General features: G+C 46.5%; 1 protein-coding gene across 1 annotated transcript; it reads right to left on the bottom strand.

Annotated features, from left to right (window-relative positions):
* Window positions 1-2,604: 2,604 nt before the first annotated feature.
* On the bottom strand, window positions 2,605-27,156 carry LOC147437048 (putative serine acetyltransferase 1). Its single transcript, XM_086486456.1, has 4 exons — window positions 26,966-27,156; window positions 3,589-3,816; window positions 3,319-3,523; window positions 2,605-3,181 (listed from the first exon to the last, which is right to left on the bottom strand). The coding sequence occupies exons 1-4, from the start codon at window positions 27,122-27,124 to the stop codon at window positions 2,793-2,795; spliced, it is 981 nt and encodes a 326-aa protein (XP_086342582.1). The 5' UTR covers window positions 27,125-27,156; the 3' UTR covers window positions 2,605-2,792.
* Between the last annotated feature and the right edge of the window lie 288 nt (window positions 27,157-27,444).

Here is a 27,444-nt window from a genome sequence, read left to right as displayed (position 1 = left end):
TGTTTGGCTCCAAGTAAATAGGAAACCTATCTTAAGCTCAACCCACAGTGGAATGTATGTTTTGTGCTCACTTAAAGAAACATAAGAATGCAAGAAGGAGGAGCTCACTCTTACATGGAGTGAAATTGGACCTTGTCTCTAAGCATCGTGTTTTCTCTCTCTCTCTCTCTCTCTCTCTCTCTCTCTCTCTCTCTCTCTCTCTCTCTCTCTCTCTCTCTCTCTCTCTCTCTCCCCAGCATCTTCGCATATTAATGTTCTATTTTTGCATAGTGTCCTTGTACAATAGTGATATAAAAGCACAACCATAACAAATGAAGGATCCTCCACCCTCCCAACCCTCTCTATCACTAAGAACTTATGAAGCTATTCAAGCCTACTCCTATGCCTTGCAACCAGGGCATATATGATTGGTACTCAAAGCCACCACTCGAGGTGTTTTTGGCAATACATGCATAGGAGTCCTCCCTTAACTCTTGCAAGAAAAGGAGCTTTGAACTCTTTAGACAAAGGTAAAGATGAGAGTATTTTAGGACGAAGCTTTCCTACAAAGTTTTACATTACTCTTATTTTCCAACCTAGGAATCTTTCCCACAACCTTGCCAACTCTCAATTGTATTATCATGACGAGTCTTTGCTTCTCCTTAGTTCCAATTCATAATGAGAGGTATGAATCTTTTTTCCTTACAATTTTTTGCATCTTTATTTCATTTGACATCTGTAGTGCATCCATCCTTGCTTCCACTACTACTTTCAAAGCTTGAAACTAGCTTTTCAAGACGCCACCCCTTTAGGAAGAGTTTCGATCATCAAGGATAAGTGCTCTCATCTCACTAAGAACTTGTGTGTGAGTGTAGGACCTAATTTACCCTTTAGGAACATCCAGTAGAGTTTGACCCTTACGTTCAACCATTTTAGCATGAGAGACACACTTACATAGCTCAAATCTTTTAACTTGAGCATAGACCTATTGAGCATAGATCAGCTTTTTAGGTGCCCCTTGTTGAATAGGTCATCCATCAGAAGGGTGACATTGTCAAGGTTAATTGTGAGTATGCCGGGAAGACACAAGGTCTCTTGCTATGAGAGTTTGTGAGATTAATAGTGGAAGGCTTCTCGAGGGGGTGGTCGGGAGGTTCGACGTCTATCACGTAGAATGTGTTGTAATTGCAACTCTATAATTCAAGAAACTTCTCTTCTTATTGATTTGCAATTCTTCTCTCTTTTGTGCCCATCTATATTTGTGTCTTTCCACCAATGACGGTGAATACTCTTGGTTCACCTTACAAGTGTTATTAGAGCAAAATAATTGCTCGACTAGGTGGAAAATTCAAAGAATTTTTTGTTAGGAAAACCATATTTTTTCTAGCGACTCTAGACTTCTAAAAGGTGACTTGAAACGCTAACTCCATAAAGGAATATTTTCAAAAATTGAATTATCATACTAGCCACCTTCATCACCTAGTAGGAAAATCAAGAGCGTGTGGCCCCATGGGGCCATCAATTATCACCTATTATTTTTCCTTATTGTCTATCTCAGTCAAAACTCTCATAAATTAGTGTTTGCATGTAATTGCTTATCCATTCCCTTAAATACATTATTTTGAGATGACTCAACATTCAAAAGCACATTGATACTTCAAACGTTTGAGTAGTGAAGCCTAGAATGATGTTCTCATGTATGTTCTACCATATATCATGCACACGTTTATCTTTGGACGAAGAAAACCTCAGTAAGTAAGTGAAGACAATAATTACTTTAGGCATATTTGTCCAATTGAGATATCCACGCATAACTAGCCATGTTGGAATGCGCCGACACCAAACAGTGTGGTGAAGGATACCTATTGAAAGAAACCACTATTCTTAGAAAATTATAACAAGTGTTATAGGTATCCTTGGCCACCAAGTGTGGCGAAGGATACCTATAAAAAGAAACCACTATTCTTTTTTGAAGCACAATCACTTGGTGGCTATTCGATAGTTTTCCGTGGTTCAATCAGAATCACTTAAGTGTGGTGCAAAAAGGAGCCTCCTCTAGGCTCACAAATAAGAGTAGTGCAAAGAGGAGCCTCCTCTCAACAGAGCCCCTTGTTGCTTGCTTGCCGTGAACAATGAAAAGCAACCATTACAAACATTCTATTACTCAACATCTGGCGCCTTTAAACAATTTACCTGCCTATCTCAGTACATTGGCCCTCCTCTCTCAATTGACCCTCTCAGTAATTGGTCTCTTTAAACATGTATTTTTGGTCTTTTCATATGCAGAAACGTGGAAACATCTCTCCATAACTGAAGTTACATTTAAGTTAAATGTTTGTACTAAGGAAAAAATTAAGGGTCTTCAAGATCTTTTGGCTACTTCACAAAAATCCTTTGTCATAAGATTAACCTAAGATTTCAAAACTTTTGGGGTTTTGAGAGAGAGATTCGCCAAAAATAGACTATAGAAGGCGACATTTTAGGCGAAATTTCAAACGATTTGCCCCAATTCGTATACATGGATAAGATATATTCACACTCGTCAATTCAAAAATCAATGTGGGAAGCATTGCCTTCAGCTTAAGCTCGTTGCTTGCAGTAAACCAATGCTATGCAAACACTCTATCAAGCCAAAGTGACAAGTACATTAAAAGATTACAGAATTTGCATCCAATAGGTGAACAGGTCTTGAGATGTACATAAGTGGCCACTCGACTAGTACAAGAGCGCCTACCTTTCCACCTAGTACAACTACAACAGGAAATGTTGTGCATATTCTACAAAGACATAAATAGCAAATGGGATTGTAGGCTTTAGATTATGTAGTCAAGAATCAAAGAAGTATGGTCCATGCTTAGAGCAGGCAACTCTTCTTTGGAAGGTGTAGCAGCAGATTTTCCCTCACGACCAAGTATCTGCGCAGGGACTCCGATTGCAGTTGTATGGGGAGGGACATTGATGAGAACAAGTGAGCACGCACCGACTTTTGCACCATCCCCCACAGTGATTGACCCTAGCAAGATGGCACCTGCTCCAATTAAAACACCATTGCCTATTTTCGGATGCCTGTTTCCACAACAATTTCCAGTACCCCCAAGAGTGACATGGTGCAAAATAGATACATTATCCCCAATGATTGCCGTCTCACCAATCACCACACCTGTCGCATGATCAAAAAGGACACCCTTGCCGATCTGCGCACCTGCGACAGCCCACTTTGCCACACTCACTTACGTACTAGGGCTTGCCAAATTCACGCAAAGCTCTTCTTCAAGAAAGTGGACAGATACCTGGATGAATATCAACATGGAATACTTCTTCAAGAAAGAGAACACATACCTGGATGAATATCAACATGGAATACTTCCGAAATTCGATTCTGAAGGGCTAGAGCTAAAGCGAAGCGCCCTTGACCCCACAGCCTATGTGCAATGCGATGCGCCTCACACGCCAGAAATCCTTTATAATTGAGCATGCCGTGTACATAGCTTGTACAAGCTGGGTCCCGCTCCTTGAAAGCCCTGATATCTGACCGCAATGCTTCCTAAAAAAACCCCCAGCATAAGTATCACAAATGTTTCCAAATCATTATTGCTCAAATTTCAATACCTGGATTTCAGAGTCCTCAGCAAAGGTTTCCCAGAACAAGGTAAACAGCTGGGTGCTGAGTAAAGTGAGGCTTGCTAGCTTGTTTGCAAGGTGAAACGCCAAAGACCGTTCCAAAGACGAGTGCACAAGTACAGTTGCATAGAAGTAGCTTGCTAGGTGAGGTTCTTCTTCTGACTGCCCCAAGGCTTCCTGACGCAGCTGCTCCCACACGTGATCCTTCTCCCTTGCCTGCAAAATAAGGTCCACACATGTTTAAAACCAACCACTGCTTTTCTTTCCTTCGGCTATTTTCTCGATGGCAAGCAAGTCATGTTGATCCTGTTCTAACAAAAACCTTCACCCTTACACTATTTACAACTGCTATAAAGATGCTTAAATCTCTCCAATTTGATCATCCTAAGCAATTTCGACCTGTGACTGGCTCTGTTTAGACCTGGTTTGCCACAAATAGTCACTGGTTGTTTTTAGCCTTCGCTCTTCTTAGGCCTTAGGCCATTCTGAGTGATCCTAAATTAGCTATAGCTTACAAAGAATAATCCTTCTCAAATTACCAGACTAGATAGGTGGATTTACCAGTGATAGGGGAATATTCTTGATGCATCACTAAAAAGATGACATAGATAATCATGGATAGAATATCCCTTAAGCCATCCTTGGACTGATACTCTTGGCACGTCTTTCTAAAAGAAAGAGTAGAGCACTGTGATAAGAAATATCTGCTAGGCCACCTGTTCTAAGTGTCGCATCAAATGGATGACTAAAGCATCAAGAAGGGGTATTTGACCATCCGGCATGGACATTTCTCATGCGCCATAGGTGTGAGAGTGCACAAAGTGCGGAAGAGAGAGAGAGAGAGAGAGAGAGAGAGAGAGAGAAGAAGAAGAAGAAGAAGAAGAAGAAGAGTATTTGAACGTCGTAGGAAACTATCCCAAGAGACCTTAAAGATCTATCCGAGACATAGATGGAGGCTCCAGTTTTGCCACAGAGGGACTCGCCAGAAGCCCCCTCGCCCAACCCCGCTGAGCCCACCATTCGACTTGCTCTATCGCCGACAGAGCAAGCGAGCCTAGCCGCTGAGGTAGAGCGATTGTTGCAGGCGACTTCGGTCATCTGCAAAATTCTCGGCACCCGACCTAGCAGAGGAGAGCTGCGAGACCTTCTCCAGGCCCGCCTTCTCACAGAGGTGGGCAAGATCTTGGATGTCCAGATTCTCGGACGGGGTTACTATCAGATCGAGTTCGAGATCTCCGAGATGGCTTCCAAGGTCATAGCTATGAGTCCACTGGCCATCCGAGCATCACGCGCCCACTTTCGACAGTGGCGACATGGTTTTGACCCGACTTCGGATGTGCTAGTAGAGGAGGCAGACATCCCCATCTCAGTCTGCTTTCCGGGTTTACGGAGGGAGTACCTACCACTTCTTTCCAGGATTGGCTCCGCCATCGGGACTGTCTTGGAGACACCTTGTACGGCAGCATCAGTAGCTGCCAAGGTGGCTGGCATCCCCTCAGTTCGAGTTTTGGTCAGAGATACCCACACGCTCCCGAAGGTCATCCTTCTGCCTCGGGTGAGTGAGGGTTGGTTTAGACAGAGTGTGGAGTACTCGGGTCTCCCGAACCGGTGCTTCATTTGCCGACAGATGGGCCACCTAGCGAAGGCCTATCCACGGAGGAGGCCACGACTTGCACCCTAGCCTCAGCCCCAGCCTGCCAAGGCTGGGCCGCAGCCACAGTCAGCGGCACAGCGCACAGATTCAAAGCCACCCTCCGAGCCTGGGGCTCTAGCGGAGGAGGGGTGGCAGCAGGCCCGTGGGCGTCGACGCCAGGGGCCACAGCGACAGCCTGGCACTCAGAGTGGCCCTCAAGTGCCTACTCAGCAGCAGTGGGTTCCCACGGAGAGCCGCTTTGGTCCTCTTGAGCAGGAGGAGTCCCCTACGCCAGCCTCCACCTCCGCTTCACCCTCGATAGCCGCTCCCCCTTCAGAGTTCCCCTCCTCCTCATCCTTCCCCCCCGCCCTCTACTCCCGTCGCCTCTCCACCTCGCCCCTCTACCTCTGTCGCCCCACCCCGCTCCTCTTCCCCTCCGCTCTCCCTAGCTCCTTCTTCCCCCCCTCCAGCTCCAATTCCACAGTCGACTCAGGAGACTGGTCCCTCGCCGGCGACTAGGAGATCTCTTGGCAGCGCCTTTTCCACGAGTCGCCTAGCGAGAGAGGGTCAGCCCTTCTTGCGGGCCCCTCTGCAGATTCAGACATCTTCCCTTGCAGCTATCCCTCGTGGTCTGACGAGCATTGACCTCCGACGCCGCTGGGATTTCTTCGACTACGGGTTCACTTGCTTTCTCGGCGATTCCGCAGCAGACCACGAGGCAGCCTACTTCACGGTCCATGCTTTGTTCCTCGCCGCTAGGGGGACAGAGGCCTTGGACTCAGCAGTTGGTTTCTCCTTCCTCCTCTGTGGTAGGGCCGAGACAGAGTGGTCCCTCGACTCAGTGTTGGGATGGTTGCATACACAGGTTCTTGAGTTCTCTCATCACATGGGAGAACTTGGAGTTACAGATTTGCTGCAGACTTTGTGGCCACTGGCCAAGTTTGCGGTGACACCCCCAGACTCAGCAGGATGTAGGCACATTGTGGTGTACTTTTTTGCTGATACGCAATGTTTATCTTGCTATGTATACATTCATGAGGACTCCTGGACAGAGAAGGTTGCTTTACACACGGCTCGCTCTGCTTGGGCTTGGGCTAGGCACTCACTGCAGTCTCGCCTATCTAGAGGACGCTTGGATGCGGATTACTCCCCATCCAAGCCAGCCTCGAAGATAGCCCGTCTTGCTGCTGCGACAGCATATGTTCTCTCGCTCCCCATGAGGATCGTCTTGTGGAACGTGCAGGGACTAGGTGGGGCCCAGTTTCAGCGACAGTGGGGCCGATTGCGTCAGGAGCTTCAGCGTTGCCTTGTGGGAGGAGAGATTGATCTCCTTATGCTTCAGGAGCACCATCTGTGTGAGAGCTGCATTCGGCGATGTGGTCAGATTTTGCGTGGACGATATGATACCTTTTGGTCAGCTGCTTTTGGACCTGGAGGCATCCAGGGTGGGGTATGTATGACTATTGCGGATTCATTGCAGCAGGCCATTGTGGGCAGAGGGATTATTGTGCCAGGCAGGGCTCAGTGGATTACTATGCAGGTTCAAGGTGGCCTTGTGGGCTTCCTGAACATCTATGCGCCCAATGTGGCGAGTGCTCGTGTAGAGTTTTGGTCACAGATTTTTGAGTCTTTGCCGCAGGCTGACCATTGGTGTGTAGGAGGAGACTTCAACATGTTGGAGGACCCTTCTGACAGGATTGGAGGCAGCCATGCTATTGTGCATGGAGTCGAGTTAGCAACTTAGGAGAGGTTGTGTATGACTTTGAGGGTCTCGGATACATGGCAGCACTCTGGCTTTGTGAGGCCTCCAGCCAGTCTTGCCTTCTCTAGATCGGACCGCAGAGTGGGAGGAGTGAATCTATCGCGGATAGATCGCTTCCACACTAGTGACCACTTCAGTGACTTGGGAGGATCAGTGGGCATCTTGGCAGGGACATCCTTCTCGGACCATGCACCAGTGATCCTCACAGTGGCAGACAGGCAGAGGAGTGGAAGCACGATGCTTCGCATCCTAGAGCAGGTCTTGTTGGACTCAGCACTCAAAGAGAGGGTAGAGGCTCTCTGGACAGAGGGCATGGACAGCCAGGTTCTACCTGCAGACAGAGTGGCCTTACTACTTAGGCCTAGCTCAGCTTAGCCACTTTTTTCTCCAGGAATCTCTGGCTCGCCGGGCTGCAACGAGAGAGGAGGAGCAGCGTCTCAGACAAGGCATTGCTTCACTACACAGGATGCAGGAGCAGCATCCAGACAGTCCATGGTTGGAGGAGCAGTTACAGCGGGCTCGACAGGAGCTTGCTAGCACAGAGGAGAGGCGTCATGAGTTTGCCTTTCACCAACAAGCATCTCAGTGGACTCAGGTGGGTGACAGAGTGACAGGTGCTTTTTTTGAGACAGTGGGACCTCGGCACTCGCATGCCAAGGTCAATCAGTTCAGGAGACCCGATGGGTCAGTTGTTTGTGAGCCCGAGGATATGCGTGCAGTTGCTACTGACTTCTACCGTGAGTTACTGTCGGCTGAGCCCCAGTCAGAGCGGCAGGATGCATGCAGAGAGCAGGATTGGGCACAGATGCCTTGTCTTGTGATTGAGGAGATGCGCCAGAGGCTAGAGATGCCACTTCAGCTTGAGGAGCTGCACACGGCTCTTAGGGCCCTCCCTCGTGGTAGCTGTCCAGGTGAGGATGGGCTGACTCCCAGCTTTTTCTTAGAGTACTGGGACCTGCTTGGCCCAGATCTTTTGTAGTGCCTGTCAGTACATTTTGCACACAGGAGTGATGCCGGATAGCATGAGTGAGGGCCTGATTTACCTCATTCCAAAGGAGGGTGGCTCCTTGGATGAGATTCGACAGTGGCGCCCCATCACCATCCTCAACTCAGCCTACAAAATTCTTGCCAAGGCTCTGAGTTTGAGGATTCAGCCACTCTTGGAGAGCCTTATACATGGGACTCATAAAGGTTTTGTCAAGGAACGTAGTATCCTTGACAACATCTTCACTTTCTGGGAGGCTTCTGCCCTGGCACGGCTCCGTGGGGAGGACCTTGTGATTCTTCTTCTCGATTTTGAGAAGGTGTACGACAGAGTTGACTGGGACTTTCTAGAGGGCACTCTACGCAGGATGGGCTTCTCAGATGCTTGGATCAGAGGGGTGTCAGCTTTGTACAGACAGGCTCACAGTCAGGTGCTTTTGGCAGGAGGTAGGGGTGAGCGCTTCATGCTCACACGCTTGGTCAGACAGGGTTGTCCTCTTGCCCCCTTTCTCTTTCTGTTCTATGCGGAGGCGATGAGCAGATTTTTGGTGTCACATCAGGTTGGTCTGAGGGGCTTAGCACTCCCTATTCGGGGAGATGAGCTACTGGACGCTGAGTTTGCCGATGACTCAGCCTTGTACTTAGAGGGCCAGGAGGCCAATCTACACAGATGTGAGCAGGCTTTGGAGACCTTTTGTTGTGCATCGGGCGCACTGATCAACTGGAGAAAGACAATGGCTTTCTCGGTTGGCAGTGCTCCTGTGCCAGATTGGATGCCAAGAGAGGGTTTAAGGTGGATTCCCCCAAGGACTGTAGTTCGGTACTTGGGTGGTCAGGTTGGTTTGGACTTGTCCCCCGAGCAGCAGATTGCTCCTCTTCTCCTGTCCATCAGGAGAAAGCTGTTACATTGGAGCTCAACACGACTTTCTCTGGCTGGTAGAGTAGTAGTTGCCAACCAGGTGTTGTTGGCGACTATGTGGTACATCACTTCTTGCTGGATCTTCTGGAGTTCTTGTATGAGCCAGGTAGAGAGGCTGATCAGGAACTTCCTTTGGTCAGATCGTGACACTCAGATTGCCCGAGCCAAGGTGGCTTGGTCGGTCATCACACTTCCTTGTTCTCAGGGAGGGCTTGGGATCATTGATCCAGCACAGCAGAGCAGAGCCCTTCTTGGGAAGTTCGTAGTCAGAGGACTTCTTCTAGGAGAGGAGCCCTGGAAGGAGTTCTTGCTGCAGAGGCTTCGTGCCAGGGTGCCTCAGTCAGGAGGCCCTTGGCAACCTTCGACCAGATGGATCTTTACAGAGTTGCGCCGAGTTGGTTTGAGCAAGAGACTGGAGGACCGCTTCGCTGTGAGGTTGCTTCGATCTTGGGAGCTCTTACGGCGTGGCCTAGAGCAGAGACAGCCGACGTGCACGGAGGAGCGCCTACGGCAACCCCTCGTCTGGAACCCCATGGTTAGCACTTAGAGAGGCCACTTGGTTGGTAGTCGGCCTCATGTTTCTTGGGGTCCCATGGCAGCAGGTCCAGCACGCTCTCTAGGTGATTGGCTAGAGTTCACAGGTTTGTCAGAGGAGGTGCAGGGTTTCCAGCTACAGGGCATGAGAGGGGTGCAGAGCATGTGTCAGGACATCTCAAAGTCAGTTCCAGCTGAGTGGCTCGCGCCTCTCGAGCCAGTAGCACCCCGGTGGATGGGAGCCTTCACACGACTGGAGGTTCTCATTTCAGTCAGGGCTTGCTCAGAGTCTGTCTCAGCCCTGTTCTTCGAGATTCAAGGTGGGGGACGTCTACAGCGAGTTGCAGTAGAGGCCCCGCAGGTAGCAGAGTGCTGTTTTCAGAGGATCCGAGTAGTGGGCATCTGCGGGCGGACCTGCGTCATAGACCCTGACCCAGCAGTTCTTGAGATAGGACACTGGAGGCTATGGGCTTGGGAGTGTTGTCCGTTGGCACGAGTATAGTGGGATCTTGGTGAGTGGCTATGGAGGGACCCCTTCTCTTCTGCAGACCACCCAGGAGTCCCGTTCTTTCAGTACACTGTTCGACTGGGACGTCATATACTAGCAGCACACAGAGAGTCCCTCCCCGCTGCAACACGTCATTGGCAGGAGGAGGGTGTCACAGTCGAGTTCTTGGCAGACTTTTGGGAGAGGTTGTGGGACTCGAGACAGCCGAGGCGAGTCACCTTGTTTCAGTGGTTGGTCGCACATAGAGCCACAGCAGTAGGGAGCTAGCTAGTGCATAGTGGTCTTTCGGCCACATGTGCAGCTTGTGACCATTTGGTGGAGAGTCAGCGTCACTGTCTTTGGGACTGTCCCTTGGCCCAGCAGGTGTGGCTACGAGTTCTTCGGCTGATGCCTGCTCTCTCCACGGCTCGACAGTACACTTGGGGGGCAGCGGCTTGGTCCACCCTCACGGGCCCGGCACTTCAGTTTGAGCTATCTTCCACCAGCAGGATGATAGTGATGCAAGGGGGGCGACCTACACTCCAGCCTGCTACAGAGCTTACTCCACAAGAGTGGTGCAGTGAGAGAGAGGAGTGTTGGGAGCTCATCAGTGACCTGACACTTTGGTTCATCTGGCGGGCCCGTTGTTTCCGCATCTTTGAGGCTCGCCCTGTGCCACCAGCAGAGACTGTTCGTGACTTTTGGCTAGAGCTGATCCATACTCTCAGAGGACACCTTGAGGGACTACAAGGCAGCTCCGACCGCATGCGGGAGTGCCGCGAGGCTTTCCTTCGACTCTGGCGCCCTGGGCCTTTCTACACCATAGTCCAGGGGGTGCTCAAATGGCACTACTGTCCACCTGTGTGGCTCTTCCCTCCTCCCATCTCTTGATTTAGCCTCATTGTATATATGCTGTTTTTTCATTGGGAGAGTCTCCCCATCATGCTTGTTGTAGCCCTCTCTTGCAGAGGTGGTTGTAGCCCTATGGGCAGTTTTCATTAACTAATAGAAGGATCTTTTTCTCGGGAAAAAAAAAACCGTATGTACATGTGGACAAGCTAACTCCTATTTTTGGGGTTTAGGACAGCCCAGGAAGTGTTATGGCACCCTTGTGAGCCTGTACACAGGACGTGCATGTCCAGGCACTTAAGATTAGTTGCATACCCTCTGATTGCACATGAGCATAGCCAATGTCTGCTACATGTAGGCATTGGGGAGTGTTCCCATACAGTTGCATTAGTACTCAGCCTAGGTATTTATCTGCATGTGAATCGCCTTTTATTAATAGTTCATCAACTTATTAATAAGAGACATTTTTGCATCATTTTAAAAATCGTGGAGTTTTTAAGTGGCATTGCCCTACTTAGCTTTTACCCCATAGGGGTCACTTCTCCACGACAAGTCAGTACCCACAGTCCCTCAGCGCCCCCCCCCCCCCCCCCCCCAAAGGGTGTTTTTGCACCAAATCAGCCAGCATTTCAGAATTTGGCCCATCGTACCAGATCAGTCAGCGTTTTGAGATTCCAACATCAGCTCAGCCAGTGTTTCGAGAATTCAGCCCAAGACAGCAGATCAACCAGCGTTTTCAAATTTAGCCCACTCCTTTTTGTCATGCTTTTCTGCTTTGTGTCTGAGCATCAAAAAGCTGAGCAATTCGTGCATCAACCACCTCTTCTATTTCTTGCTCTGTATACATCCTTGGAGTAGGAGGTTTCTTCAATGCCGGTTTGAGGGGTGGTTCTGTGGTCTGTCGCCACTGTGAGTGCACCTCGTCGAAGGAGGTTTGGCTCATAAATTTTGCAAATTTCAGGTCCTTCGCAAAATTTAGCATCATCTTTGTTGCATCGCCGATCAATCGTCGACGCTCCATCTCTTCGAGCTCCGCCTAAGTAGGCCGAGGCGGGCCGTACTCCTCGCGTGAATCTTCACCATGATCTCTTCCCGCATCTTCGGATGCAGAGGAAGTCGACTCATCTCTGCTTGAAGCCATAGGTGCCACGTAAAAAGGATCGGATTTCCCGTAGAAGAGAAATCGGCCGTGCTCTGATACCACTGTAATAGACTTGGACACTCCAAGTTGAGATTCTACCGCGAAACCACAAGAATTCACTTCAAAACAGTTCACAGTTCACAATTGATTCGACACTAGCCCTGCGGAGTTCCGTGCCTAGAGATATTGGCCCCAAAGACTGGCGCCCCTTTCGGTATTTCTTTTTGTATTAATCTGCAACTCAAAGTATAAGGGAGTGGTCGGGGCTCACTCTCAGACTCTGCGTCCAGATGCTCTGAGAAGTGAGAGCCCAAGCCACTATTAAATAGGTTACAAGGGATGCCAAAAGCAAAGCCCCAAAAGCTATCCATAAAAAGCTGCCCTAAAATAGGCTTACAAAAATAAAGCAACTTCAAAAAATTAAGCCCTTTCTCTCTTGCTGCATTGCGTTGAATAAAGCAACATTAGCATAGAATTTTCAGCCAGCGCTTGCGTAGCCCAAAAGCAGCCAGCAACTTCCGTAAAAAGCGGGCGCCCGTACATGCTGCCACGTGGCTGCTTTTCCGCAGACTACGCACGCCGCAGATTCCGGGCCAGCCAGTACGGCAGTGCCACGTCATCACTTCGGCCAGGTTCCCCACGGGACTATCCATGTCAAAAGGAGTGTGTGTACTGGGCAACCAGCAGCCACGTCACCAATTTGTGACAACAAACTTGGACACCCCAAGTCTAGATTCTATCGCAACACAACAAAAATTCACTTCAAAACAATTCACAATTCAAGAGTCGACACGGCCCGGCGTAGTTCTGTGCCAAGAGAGATTGGCCCCAAAGACTGGTGCCCCTTTCGGTATTTCTTTTATATTAATCTTTGAGCAAAGTACAACTCTCGCGGGTGCTCGCTCTCAGACTCTGCGTCTAGATGCTCTAAGAAGTGAGCCCCCTTGGGTCCCTTATGAACATTACAAGGGGTGCTAAAAGCAGAGCCCTAAAAGCAAGTAATCTCAAAAGCAAACTGTCCCAAAAGCTAGCTGTCACGTGCATCTAACCCTATGTGTACGTGGACAAGCTACTTCATGACTAGGGTTCAATTCAGTTCAGTTAGCTTAGGAAGTGTTCTGGCACTTTTGTGAGTCTGTTCGCAGCTCGTGCATGTACAAGCACTTAAGAGTAGATGCATATCCTCTAGTTGCACACAGCATGATCATCAGCATTACCATCAAAATCCATCAGGAGCATTTTACAGTGCACAGAACCTATTTTCCTTATTTGAGCCATTTTTCACTTATTATTAATAAGTGACTTTGTTGGGAAACTGGGTAGGGCAAAGTTGCTAAGTTAATATATAAGGAAACTGGGAGTCACAGAAGCAAAGGAGAGCACAGGCAATCTCTTGCAGCAAGCCCTCTATCGCGACTTCTCAAGCAAGAACCCAAAGTTTTCTGCAAATTCAGCCCAAGAGCCTAGCGTTTTTGGATCCTTCTACTAGCGCCAGCAAGCAGCAATATTCAGCCAGCGTTTTGTTTCCATATCGCTGCAGATCAGCTCCATAATTAACTAGCAAAGCCTTATTGCAGATCCCAACCGCATTGGTGTCATAGCGAGGAAAACTTCAGCATTCCTAGCGTTTTTCAGCATAGCAAACCAGCGTTTTCTTCCCTGTTGTACCAGCATTTTTGCACCTGCTGTCCAGCGTTTTCAGCCATAAGAAACAGCGTTTTTCAGCCCTAAGAAGTAGCGTTTTTCTCAGCCATCAAGTTAGCAGATCAACACCCGACTTGGTGCAACAGTTATTACCGATTCACAGCATTCAGTTTTTAGGCTTAGCATCGTCATCGTCGTCCTCTTTGTCGACATCGACATAGCATCATCTAGGACTCACAACATCAGCACCTTGTATCAGATTTGTGCAATCAATAGCAATAGACCGCTCTCGCCATAGAGAGTGGGGCCTTTGGAGGAGGCTTTGACAACATTCTGGTATTGTATTCTTCTCTCTCTATCTCTCAGTCTCAGCACTTTCATTCACAGTGTTTATCCACTTTGTTTGTGATCATTTGCACTCTCTGTCACCAGCATGTCACTACTATCTATCCTTTTTGTTGATTTCTTTCTTATTATTTATTTATTTTCACTTTTTTGAAACACCCCTCTAGAAATCTAACTGCCCTACATTGCATAGCTAGTGTGGAACTGTTCAGAGGGAGTCCAGGCCTGAGGGCAAGAGAGCACTAAGGTTGGACAAGGACTATGGTTAGCCAAAGTGGGGTCATTGACTAGCCAAAGTGGAATCCTTTGCTACAAAGGCTACATTTCAGTTCTTGGTGTGGCTGCAGTGTACAAAGAGGTCAGATGACCTAGCAAGATACAATGGTAGCATCTCCTAAAATTTAGGGAACTGCTATTTTGGACCTGAAAATGTGTTCGCGTCATTAGCTCTGGAATGACAAGAGGAACATTTTATTGCTCTGCTGCCAAGTCAACTGACGCACCAGTTGAGATATTTTTAGCCAAGTTGGCCAAAATCGGAAATTGGGCGAGGTGTCACTCTGTGAGCACTTCTGCCACTTTGAGGGGAGTCTACAAGAGGAAGGGGGCCATTTTCAGCTGTAGGTGGATTGCAACAGGTTGCAAGAGCTATGGAGTGCTTCCTTTCCCTCTTATGTAGAGTGCGGTGCCAGGAGTGATGCCCTGCATGCTATGCACTGCTCTCTCTCTCCCCTATGAGCAGTATGTTATGCTCCTCTAGTGGGTTTTTCATTTGACCAATGTACAGTTATGTGGGTTCATGCGCGATTGCCGAGGCAAGAGCCTCTTGCACAGGTACTAGATTAGCTAGTGGCTAATCCCCCGCAGGTACAGGTAAATTCGGAGAGGTTTCATGTGCGAAATCCCGTCCGATTAAAAGGGCAAGTAGCCCTACAAGTGCGGAAGCTCGAGGACTTGCTACGGATGTGACCGGTTGGCAAAACGGAGCCCGAAACAGTGAATTACAGCCTGCTGTCTATTTTTGCAGGTTTAGGGTTTCGGCCCTAAACGGACCCTAATACCCCCAAGAGGTTCGGGGACGCGATGGGACCGCTGTACAGGTGATCTGGCGGCGCATTTTCGGGGCAGAAAACAGAGAATTCAGCGTGCTGCAGATTCTCACCAGGTTTTGCAAAGTGTCCGTATTCGTCGGGAAAGTCATCTAATGCGTATGGATACTGACTGTGAAGGGTCCTAGTACAGTTATGCTGCCGAAATCGGGCCAGAACAGATGAAATTCAGCCCAGATTGTGCGGGGCAGCTTGTAGGGAACCACAGCTTTTATTCACTCTTTTAAAGAATAAAGAAATACCGAAAGGGGCGCCTATTTAGGGGCCAATCTGGTGTCGGTCTTTTCATACAAGTGCAATCTAGCAACCTGTATCCCTTTCCCCTTTGTTGTGTCTTGAAAGTACAGGTAAAGTGGGCGACAAATTAAATGGGTGAAAGCAAATAAAGTTTAAGTCTAAGGTCTACCGCCCTTTTTGGATTAAACAGGCTGGTTTTATGGTTCCATCCCCGGGATAGAATCACTTTTTCCCATAGAAGTGAGCCTTGGTCAGTTTGGGCTTGAAGACACAGGGGATCATAGACCAGACACACAGGGAATTGCAATTATGGCTGACAGACCAGATGATGTGACTGAAGAGGTTTCCTCTTCACAAGGTCAACAGACACATGAAGTGGGTGAGTCTTCAAGACCACCACAGACGGATGATGATATATTCAGGACCCAGTTCAAAGTTGGTTACTATTGTGACTATGTTCACACAGGTAATGCAGAACCCGAGGTTTTTAGCCTTTCTGCAACCTCCTCTTCCGTCTCAGCAAGTTGGGTCACTGGATCATATTCAAAAGCCTGTTAAGGCTCAAGCACAGGTGATTCATGCTGCAGAATCAATGGAAACACCTATACACTTAACGGAGACCATGCAGTCTCCAAAACCTGTGCCTAAGGTGCAAGAAGAGGTGGCTGAAACGCCAGTCTTTCGAGCTGTACTAGTTCAGCCAGCCACCTTTCAGTAGCCTATAGCTGGTTCTAATGGGCAGGGAAGCAACCTACAGGCTATGCAACAAGTCTTCCCACCACCTTCAGTACACCCTGGCTATTTTGGAGGTGGATCAGTATTCCAGAGCATGGCTGGTCATGCACCTAGAAATAAGTTTTACACGCCAGAAACAGTGTTCGGGGGTGCTCAAACGATGATGCCTAACCTCATGTATGGTGGCATTGGCATGCAACCAGGGTTTCAAAGCACTCAGGGCCAATTTGGGATGCCACAGGCAAATTTTGGTGTGGCTGGAATTACAAATCAACAGCCAAATATGGCATCTCCAGGTCAACTTAATAGCGGCCAAGGAACACAGATGAACACTAACAGTGTTCCCATGTTTCAGTCACTTCCATATGACAACTTAACGCCGCTGGAGAAGCCAACTCTGTACAAAGAAGGTGGCAAAGGTGTGACATTCACGACCTTTACAAGGTTTGATGACAGGAAGAAGGCTCTCTCATTCCTCCAACAGTTTGACAAGGCCTATGCAGGAGGAAACTTTACAGAGGCTTCAAAGGTCCGCAAGGCAGCCACCTTCTTGACAGGGAATGCGGGACAATGGTGGACAACTTTATTGCTTCAAGGACAAGCTCCGTCCACATGGATTTACTTCAAGCAGATTTTTGCATCAGCATGGTTATCTGATGACTTTGAAGCAGATGTCATGACAGAATGGCACCAGCTTAATGCTGCTACTTGCAAGAATCTGGATGACTTCAATCGGAAGTTTTGGAAAGCTCTACTTCCAGGTTTGTGCCATTGACAGAACATATTGAAAAATACTGTTGTGGCCTACCCAAAGGATTGAGAAAGTATTGCACGAAGACCACGGTCACTACTTTGACGCAGCTCATCGAGGTAGCAAACACTGGCAATGGTTTACTCAAGGGAGAAGATTGTGAATTCAATACTGGCGTCAAGGAAGGATCAGCCAAGAAAAATTCAGTGAAGAAGTACGTTCTCAAAGAGGTTCCTAGAGCGACTCAGGAGCCAGCCAAAGCATGGAAAGGCGAAGCCACGGCTGAACCAGCAAGGGGACCAGCAAAGAAATGGAAAAGACCTTTTCCTCGCAAGTCGGAAGAGCAAAGGCAGGTCCTGAGGTCAGAGAACAAATGCTTTATCTGTGAGCAGCCTGGCCACATTGCTCAGAATTGTCCTTGAAAGAAAAGACCAACTGATTCTGAAGACAAGGAGGACAGGAAAGGATAGAGGCCCATGGCTGGTCTAGTGCCAGATATGGTGGGCGACAAGCCAAATTCAGATGCAAGTGAGCTTTGCAGAGCATGGGGAAAGGTCAGGGATCAAACAGTGCTTATCTTCTTTGATCGAGGTGCCAAAGCCAACTTCATTTCCCCAGAATTGGCTTCAAAGTTGGGAATCAGACCTGAAGAGATGGGGTATACAGCATAGGCAGGTTTGGCATGTCCTGGTCATACAGAGGCTGTGACACCCATCATCGGAAAGTTGCGCCTACATATCCAGTCCTATGTACATGCTGAAGAATTTTACATCATGCCACTGGATGGATGTGATGTGTTGCTAGGCATTCCTTGGTTGTTTTGTGTACAGGGAATCATGGATCTCTACAACAAAAAGATCACTGTACAGAGCAGGGGAAAGATTCACATTCTGGATGTAAAGCTTAAAGGGGAGTCTATCCCCACTGTATCAGCTTCTGCTATTAGTTCTGTAATGAAAAAGCATCTTTCTGCGTACTTGGTTTTTGCACGTGAAGTGTCAGATTGTGATGAATCAAATTTATCCGTGTTAGATAAAGAAAGGTCAATGTTTTTACAACAGTATAGTGACTGTTTTTCCAATTCATTACCGTCTCAATTACCGCCAGAGAGACCCGAGGACCATGCGATAGATTTGGTGCCACGAAGTAGCCCACCAAATAGGCCTCCGTACAGGGTTAGTGCGGCTCAGCAGAAAGAGATAATGAGCCAAGTACAAGAGCTGTTAGAAAAGGGGCTGATTCAGCCCAGTTCATCTCCATTTTGTTCTCCAGTGCTGTTGGTGCAGAAAAAGGATGGCTCATGGCATATGTGCATCGACTACCGTGCACTGAACAAGAATACCATCAAGAACAGGTTCCCTATACCTAGAATTGATGATATTCTGGACAAATTAGAAGGAATAGCTATGTTTAGCAGGATAGATCTAAAGAGTGGGTACCATCAGATCCGCATTAGATCAGAGGATGTGCACGAGACTGCTTTTAGAGCGACGTTTGGCCTTTACGAATTTTTAGTGATGCCCTTTGGTCTCACAAATGCTCCTGCTACGTTCAATAGGATGATGGACAGAATTTTCTGTCCACACCAGCAGTTCGTTGGTACATTCTTTGACGACATGATAGTCTACTCAAAGAATGAAGAGGAGCATAGGCATCACTTGGCCATTGTGTTCAAAGAGCTACGCAGCCATAGGTTGCTCATCAATGCAAAGAAAAGTGAATTTTTCTAGAAGAGATTCACTTTCTGGGACACATTGTCTCAAAGGATGGTGTCAGAATGGATCCTGCTAAAGTTGAAGCGATCAAGTCATGGCCAGATTTGAAGACGGTGCACGATGTCCGAAGCTTCTTGGGACTATGCTCCTATTACAGAAGGTTTATCCGAAATTTCGCTGAGATTGCTTCACCTTTACATGCTCTTCAAAAGAAGGCAGTCACCTTCAGATGGACACAAAAAGAGATTTCAGCTTTTAATCTCTTAAAGGAAAAGATGACTTCAGATCCAGTCATTGTGTTGCCAGATCTTAGGAAGTCATTTGTGGTCCAGTGTGACGCCTGCGGTAGTAGCATTGGTGCAGTGCTAATGCAAGATGATAGGGTAGTAGCCTATGAGAGTAGAATCTTGCAAGGGCCAGAAAAGACTATGCAAGTCTATGAAAAAGAACTGCAGGCCGTGTTTCATGCGCTCTTAAGTTGGAAACACTACCTCCTAGGTGCAGATTTCGTTGTCCAAACGGATCATCAAACCTTGCGATGCTTCTTAACACAGGCAAAGTTATCTGAGAAGCATATGCGATGGGCAAATATCTTGTCCATGTTCCATTTTCAGATTGTGCATGTGGAAGGCAAGAAGAACGTTGTGGCTGATGCCTTGTCAAGGAAGCCACAAATTTCAGCTGTGTCAGTTCCTTATCATCATGAGCTTGATGATATGAGGGAACAGTATGCAAATGATGAAGATTTTGCAAGGGTCTTCGAGCAGCTAATGGATGGACAATGTCATGAACACTATCTTCTCAAGGATGGCTTTATGATGATGCATGGTAGATTGTGTCACAAAGCCATTGCGACGCAAAGTTATGGAGGAGAGTCCTGTCCCACCGTATGCAGGGGATCGTGGTATCGATGCTATAGTTAAAGCGGTTGAGACATTCTTCTACTGGCCTACATTGAGAAGAGATGTGGATGCCTTTGTGCGAGAATGCATAATATGCCAGAAGGTCAAGTTTGACAAGCAAAAGGCACCAGGGTTATTGCAACCACTGTCTATTCCAGATAAACCATGGGAAAGTATTGCTATGGATTTTATCTTTGATCTTCCGAGAACGCAGACAGGAAATGATGGTATTTGGACCATCATTTGCAGATTCAGCAAGCAGGCTCAATTTATTCCTGTCAGGAAGAAGATAAAGCCAAATCAGATGGCACGCTTGTTTATGAGCAATATTTTCAAGTATTATGGCATGCCACAATCGATTGTTAGCGACCGTGATCCACGCATGACAAGTTTGTTCTGGAGAGGCTTGTTTGAGAATATGGGCACAACGCTCAAATTCTCTTCGTCATTTCATCCTCAAACAGATGGGCAATCAGAAGAGGCAAATTCTACTGTCCTAGATCTGCTGAAGTGCTATGTGTCAGAGCATAAACAAAAGTGGGAGCAGTATTTGCCATTGGTGGAGTATGCGCACAATAACACAGTGCATTCATCAATTGGCAAGGCACCTTTTGAGATAGTTGAAGGTGGCAAGAAAGTTCCTCCCATACTGCATACAAAGGACAAGATATTTGAAGCAGATAAGTATGTTCAGGACATGGATGAAATGTACAAGAAGGTCAAAGTGGCCTTAGAAAAGACTGAGGCAAAGCAAAAGAAAGCAGTTGATCGTCACCGTCCTGAAGTGGTATTTTCACTTGGTAATTGGGTGCTTCTGTGCTTTGAGAAGGCAAGGTTAAAGAAGATGAAGGGCAAGGAAAGACTGTTTCCAAAGCTCAGCATGCGTTACTATGGGCCTTTTCAAGTATGCGACATAATCAGTGATGTTGCATATAGGCTGAAATTCCCTGAGAGTTCGAAGATTCACAATGCGTTTCATGTGAGTCTTCTCAGACCCTATGTGGGTGATGTGCTAGAAGATATGCCAGCTGAAGATCAGCCGGAAGTCGAGGAACTTGACGAGATCTTGGTCCCCGAACAGATTTTGGCACATAAAGAAAGAAAAGTGAAAGGCAAGGTTGCTAGGCGTTACTTGGTGAAGTTCAGAAACTATCCACCAATGGATGCTAAGTGGATGGAAGAAGGTGAACTTGCAGAGTCACCAACTGTGTTATCACTTTACCTTGAAGCCTTCGATTTGCAACCTACCTTGACCCCTTGAGTTTCAGAGCTACATGGATTGTCAGTGTGACAATGGCTTCTGAAAGAAATGATGTACATGTTATTTAAAGTGAGCTCAAATGAAGTACATGTTACATGAATGTTAGGGCTATACAAATTGTCAGTTTGGCAATTGCTCTTATGGAATGTCCAAAAGTTTGGTTAGTGCTGTAGAAGTGAGTATTTCTTGTCAGTTTGTCAAGGATACAGTACTTGCTTCTATTAAAGAGTACAGGTGTAACTGCATTCTTAAACTGTCGGTTTGGGTATGCTCGAAAGTGTTACTGGATCCAACGTGTACTAAAAGACAGTGGAAAAATGCGTAGCTACCATTTTGTCATTGGAAAGTTATTGACTCAAAGCAATGGCAGAGTGCGAAGCTATCACTATGTCATTGGGACAGGGTTCACACGCAGGCAATACATGTGTCAACGAGGTGTGCGCACACCCGAGTGTTGACTGTGAGCATGTACAACATAGATGCAAACGAGGACGTTTGAGATTTCAAGAGGGGGGTATGTCACCAGCAGGTGACTACTATCTATCCTTTTTGTTGATTTCTTTCTTATTATTTATTTATTTTCACTTTTTGGAAACACCCCTCTAGAAATCTAACTGCCCTGCATTGCATAGCTAGTGTGGAACTGTTCAGAGGGAGTCCAGGCCTGAGGGCAAGAGAGTACTAAGGTTGGACAAGGACTATGGTTAGCCAAAGTGGGGTCATTGACTAGCCAAAGTGGAATCCTTTGCTACATAGGCTACATTTCAGTTCTTGGTGTGGCTGCAGTGTACAAAGAGGGTCAGATGACCTAGAAAGGTACAATGGCAGCATCTCCTAAAATTTAGGGAACTACTATTTTGGACCTGAAAATGTGTTCGCGTCATTAGCTCTGGAATGACAAGAGGAACATTTTATTGCTCTGCTGCCAAGTCAATTGACGCATCAGTTGAGATATTTTTCGCCAAGTTGGCCAAAATCGGAAACTGGGCGAGGTGTCACTCTGTGAGCACTTCTGCCACTTTGAGGGGAGTCTACAAGAGGAAGGGGGCCATTTTCAGCTGTAGGTGGATTGCAACAGGTTGCAAGAGCTATGGAGTGCTTCCTTTCCCTCTTATGTAGAGTGCGGTGCCAGGAGTGATGCCCTGCATGCTATGCACTGCTCTCTCTCCCCTATGAGCAGTATGTTATGCTCCTCTAGTGGGTTTTTCATTTGACCAATGTACAGTTATGTGGGTTCATGCGCGATTGCCGAGGCAAGAGCCTCTTGCACAGGTACTAGATTAGCTAGTGGCTAATCCCCCGCAGGTACAGGTAAATTCGGAGAGGTTTCATGTATGAAATCCCGTCCGATTAAAAGGGCAAGTAGCCCTACAGGTGCGGAAGCTCGAGGACTTGCTACAGATGTGACCGGTTGGCAAAACGGAGCCCGAAACAGTGAATTACAGCCTGCTGTCTATTTTTGCAGGTTTAGGGTTTCGGCCCTAAACGGACCCTAATACCCCCAGGAGGTTCGGGGACGCGATGGGACCGCTGTACAGGTGATCTGGTGCATTTTCGGGGCAGAAAACAGAGAATTCAGCGTGCTGCAGATTCTCGCTAGGTTTTGCAAAGTGTCAGTATGCGTCGGGAAAGTCATCTAATGCATGGGGATACTGACTGTGAAGGGTCCTAGTACATTTTATGCTACCGAAATCGGGCCAGAACAGATGAAATTCAGTCCAGATTGTGCAAAATTCAGTCCAGATTGTGCAGGGCAGCTTGTAGGGAACCAGAGATTTTATTCCCTCTTTTAAAGAATAAAGAAATACCGAAAGGGGCGCCTATTTAGGGGCCAATCTGGTGTCGGTCTTATCATACAGGTGCAATCTAGCAGCCTGTATCCCTTTCCCCTTCGTTGTGTCTTGAAAAGTACAGGTAAAGTGGGCGACAAATTAAATGGGTGAAAGCAAATAAAGTTTAAGTCTAAGGTCTACCGCCCTTTTTGGATTATACAGGCCGGTTTCACTCTCTCACTAAAGGAACGGAAGGCTCTCCCTTCTGTAAGTAAAAGGAACCCTTGAGCACAGTTCAGAGCACTCATCTTGAGCAAAGTTCAACATTCACCTCTGCTGCACCTTACACTAGCAGCCAAAAGCAGTTAGCGTAGCCTGCGAAAATCCATACGGTGCCGCGTCAGCGCGATCTGTGAAAATCCGTACAGCCACGTCAACAGTCAGCGCGATCTGCGGCGTTTGTACAGCTGCCACATCAGCAATCTTCTACACAGTTTTTATCTCTTTGCGTCCCTAGGGCCCCTCGTCCCTTGGCCATAAGTTGGGACAACTTTATTAGGTAGGGTCATGCCACGTAAGCAGTTTGTGACACTCTCTACCTCTCTCTCTCATTTGCGTTCAATCAGTTTCTCTCAAGTGAAGTAAAGTAACCTTGTGTTTGTGCGAAGTACTAGATCTGAGCTAAAATCCTTAAACCCTTTCACTGCACCTAACAATAAAGTTGTCAATGATGTGAGATATATAGCCTTCAAACAAGGGATGCTTTAATAAGGAGCTTTTGAATTTCAGAGTGGTCTTTTCCAACAAGGTTTTAAACACATGCACATTTTGCTGCAACATGTGAAAAGTGCTCCAAGATCAAAACTTTTCGTACCGTACGTCCATACCGTATAGGGATCCGTATTGACGTTCCACGGCCTTTTTAAGAAAACAAATTTCAACGTTTTTGGTCCACAAGCAAGAGCTTGGCTTCTTTTATGTAAGGTACCTATTATTATAGGCATTTTTGTGTGCAAAAACTCTCCAAGTTTTTCACAGAGAGCAGTACACAGGCCAGGAGAGTGTCTTCTGCAGAGAATCGGAGGAGCTTCCAAAGGAAGGTAATGCACTTCCCTACCGTTTTGCATGCATTGCTTGGAGTCTCTCGCGCATACTCAAGTCTTACGTAGATTTTTGTGTTAGGTACATCTCTCGTCTGATCATCATGTTTGGGGTGTTTCTTGCATCCTAACGCAGGTTCATCATGCCTCGCATGTGCAAACCGTATTGGAAGGAGCACACCAATGTTATCCTCAGTGTCAACATCCCTAGGCAATCTGGCTCTGGCATTCAACAAGGCCAGAAGAGTGTCTTCTGCAGAGAATCGGAGGAGCTTCCAAAGGAAGGTAATGCACTTCCCTACCGTTTTGCATGCATTGCTTGGAGTCTCTCGCGCATACTCAAGTCTCACGTAGATTTTTTTGTTAGGTACATCTCTCGTCTGATCATGTTTGGGATGTTTCTTGCATCCTAATGCAGGTTCATCATGCCTCGCATGTGCAAACCGTATTGGAAGGAGCACACCAATGTTATCCACAGTGTCAACATCCCTAGGCAATCTGGCTCTGGCATTCAACAATGGCAGTGCAAGTATTGTGGTTTCGTGCTCACTAGCACGATTACACGTGTTGTCAAGCATCTCATAGGCATTGGTACAATAGGAAATTGTGGAGGGTGCAAGAAAGTGCCTCGTGCTCTTAAGGCCCAACTCCCCAAGAAGTGCATCCTAAAGGGCATCCTACGTGTGTTGCGTCCCTTTAGCTTTCTGTGCCGCCCCCACTGCGGGAAAGTTCTACGCAATCAATTGATGGCACACAGGTAGACACAAGTTTTATGGCTTAGCAGACTACCCAAGAGTAGCAATCTGTAGGTAGGAAGAGGGCTCACACCATAGAGGCTGAGGTGGATGCGGATTAGGATGCGCATCCGCCGAGGCAAACCACATTGCTTTCATGCATGAACACTCTTGCTTGGGTAAAGGAGCGCCAAGAAGTGGCTAAGATGCAGATTGCATGCACTCTCATTGAGTGCAATACATCTTTCAATGTATAGAGGACTAATCGTCGATCGATGGAAAAGAATGGTCAGTGCAAGATTAGGTGTGGAAAAACAACATGAAATGCCTCGAATTGCAAGGCTATGGGAGAGATGGAGGAGGCGGAGTTTCTCACATTGTTTGGACTCCATACACAGCTCATTACCTAGAGTTTCTTATGGAGGGCATAGGCAAGCTGTCTTGGGTATAGCCCATTGTCTCCGATGCGGCAAACATTACTCCTTTTTTATTAGGCATTGGCCATCTTCAAGACCCTAGATATGGTGTGCCTTCCAAAACCAGATTTGCATACATGTATTTGGTGTTGCAAAAGCTTTTCAGGTCGAGGGATTCACTCTTGCACACACTTATATACCTTCATAAGTTCAGAATAGTCTGAACTCACGAATTATAAGAGGGAATAAAACACTCATAAAACTATAAAAGCAAGGGACACAAGAAAAGAAAAGAAAAACAAAAACAAAGAAACAAACGAACTAAATCACTTTGTTTGCTACGAAACAAAACTAGATAAAACAAAGCATTATTAACTTAAAAATGTTTTTAGAAAAGGCATGTGTAAAATAAGATGACGCAACTTACTTGGCTTAAAACAAGTACTCAACTTTAAGCAAAAAAAGGATAAGACAACTTAAAAACTTAATCCTAGAAATCAAACTTCACACAACAACTTCTAACGCAACACATTCTTAAGTCCTCAGGTAATCTAAATACGAAAACAAAAATGAATACTACTACAAACCTACGAAGAGCAAAGAACCAAACTTGACAATATGTGATCTCAACTTCGCTGCTTGTCCAAACAGGAAGAATAAGATTATCACCTTTATCATGCATAGCTTGGCCAACAACTATGACATCCCTACTCACGTCGTCAGTGCCCAAGAGTAGGTGCAGGTTTATATAGAGGTCATTCATGCTTTGAACGTACTCTACAAAACCAACGAGCTGAGTTTCTATCACCCTCCGGAGGTGATGGGCATACTCAGCCATGATAAAGGCTAGCATTTGTCAAGCTATAGTAAAAATACTAGAAGCACTAAAGATCAAAACAACAACATAAGGTGTTATTAAGTCAAACAATAAGTGGGCTTTTTAGCTCCCCACTTCTATTGAATTTACTATTGATTATCTTGAACATTCCAAAAGAAGAAACATTAAAAATAAACTTACTACGATGCAAAAATGAACGAACGTTTTTCATGATTCTTTTGAATGAGTATCCTTTTTCAACTAGTAAAGAAATATGATGGCAAGATTGAACAACAAAAGTAGATTTACTAGAACAAAGACGAGAAAATCTAAATAGTTGAGAGCAAATGACACCGTACTTAGCTAAAAGAGAAATGTTCGAAGAAATGTGAGGCATACGGATGATTTTTAGATTGGCATATTTTGGTTCAAGGCGCTTATCATAGATATCTACCTCTAATCCCAAGGGAGTCTGAAAAATCTTAAGGTCTAAAAAAGCACAACAATCACTATTTGTGGTACAGTTAAGTTCACAAAACTCCTTGGGATACATTCCTCCACCTACAGATTTTGAATTCAAGTACATAAAATCTTGAAAAGAAGGAACGTCAGGGACAAAAAGATCATCTACAAAGCGTTTTACATTGCATAACTTGTGCAAAAATATTGGGCAAGTGTTAGCAAGGACAAGACGCTCCATAAAATCAAACTCATAAGTAAAAAGATAGAAATTAGCAAGAAAAACAACACAATTGGTGCCCATAGGGATACCAATTGTTTGCTTGAAAAGAGAGTCGCCGATGGTTATATATAAATTATCCAAAAGAAAATCTAACCAAGATATGATGTCAATGTCATCTACAATTCTAGTGAATCTCTTTCTTCCTTTGTCTACATCTACATTCTTATTTTTCAGCCATAAGAAGTCAAAGTTCAAGGCTGACTTTTCTACTAGTAATGCCTTGTACCTATCCTTCTCAAGCTTGTACGCAAAAACTTTTGAAATAAGAGACTTGACTCTAAATTTAAGGTCCTCCAAATTTAGCTTTCGTGTATAGCGTTGTGAAGTCAAAAGTTTGGAGACATAAAGGAGAAGATTTCTCTTGCACACACTTGTGATCCAAAGTGGAGAGACTTGTATCATGCGTAGACAATGGCCACAAAATACACCCATAGGCGGGTTTTGGATAAGACGGGTAGAGGTGCAAAGTCTCATTGTGGCTTTGCAGCCAGTTTACGTGCTTCTACGAGTGACAGAGATGAAGGCGGCTCCACTCTCGACTTGATCTAGCATCTCTTCATGCAGATGAAGAGTCACATTGCTGCCTGTACAACTCTCTCACAGCCGCGGTAAGTACCAAGTACTTAGTTGTTCACTAGCATGCTAGGATAGGATGCATGGGTACAGATCATATTGACATACATGGTAGGCATTCCATTCATCATTTTGAAGCTTGCAAATTTTATTTTTTCATCTCTCTCTCTCTCTCTCTCTCTCTCTCTCTCTCTCAGTACTACCTGTGGAGGGCGATGCTTGAAGGCATGTGAGACTGCGGGGAAGACCTTAGTTTTGCTGTAGGCGAAGCTGACCAACCACCGTCTTCGCGAGTCCCTCGCATGTGGCAACTGGAATGGCCGCGAACTATAAGTCTGGAGAGCCAAGGTACGCGGAGCCATTATTACACAGGAAAACCATAACTCCTAATTTCCAATCTCTCATTTAGTGGTTAGTTGAGAGTGACCACCAATTGCCACCACATCCTCGGCACGATGTACCTCGGGGCTTCAATGAAGGTCAAGCGGTGGGATCGACGACGACAGGGAAGTGGGGCGCGAGGGGCAAGAGGATCTAGGCCGCACTATGTACCACAAGGCTTCAATGAAGGCCAAGCGATGGGATCGACGAGACAGGGGAAGTGGGCCGCGAGGGGCCTCGGTCATCCATGCCATCCTTAAAAAGGAATTTAGGGAGTCTTGTGCATACGCGGTTGGGAGAT

Source organism: Adiantum capillus-veneris, chromosome 17 (assembly GCF_014529385.1).
Source record: "Adiantum capillus-veneris isolate H3 chromosome 17, ASM1452938v2, whole genome shotgun sequence".
NCBI classification, from domain to species: Eukaryota; Viridiplantae; Streptophyta; class Polypodiopsida; order Polypodiales; family Pteridaceae; genus Adiantum; species Adiantum capillus-veneris.
The sequence above is the reverse complement of the archived record's forward strand: the minus strand, read 5'-3'. Positions and strand labels throughout refer to the sequence as shown.

Coding starts and splice junctions, on each gene's coding strand:
- LOC147437048 (XM_086486456.1), bottom strand. CDS start 27,124: ATGGCTCCGCGTACCTTGGCTCTCCAGACTTATAGTTCGCGGCCATTC. Junction 3,524..3,588: donor CTGAGGACTCTGAAATCCAG/GTATTGAAATTT, acceptor GGGTTTTTTTAG/GAAGCATTGCGGTCAGATAT. Junction 3,182..3,318: donor CCATGTTGATATTCATCCAG/GTATGTGTTCTC, acceptor GGGCTGTCGCAG/GTGCGCAGATCGGCAAGGGT.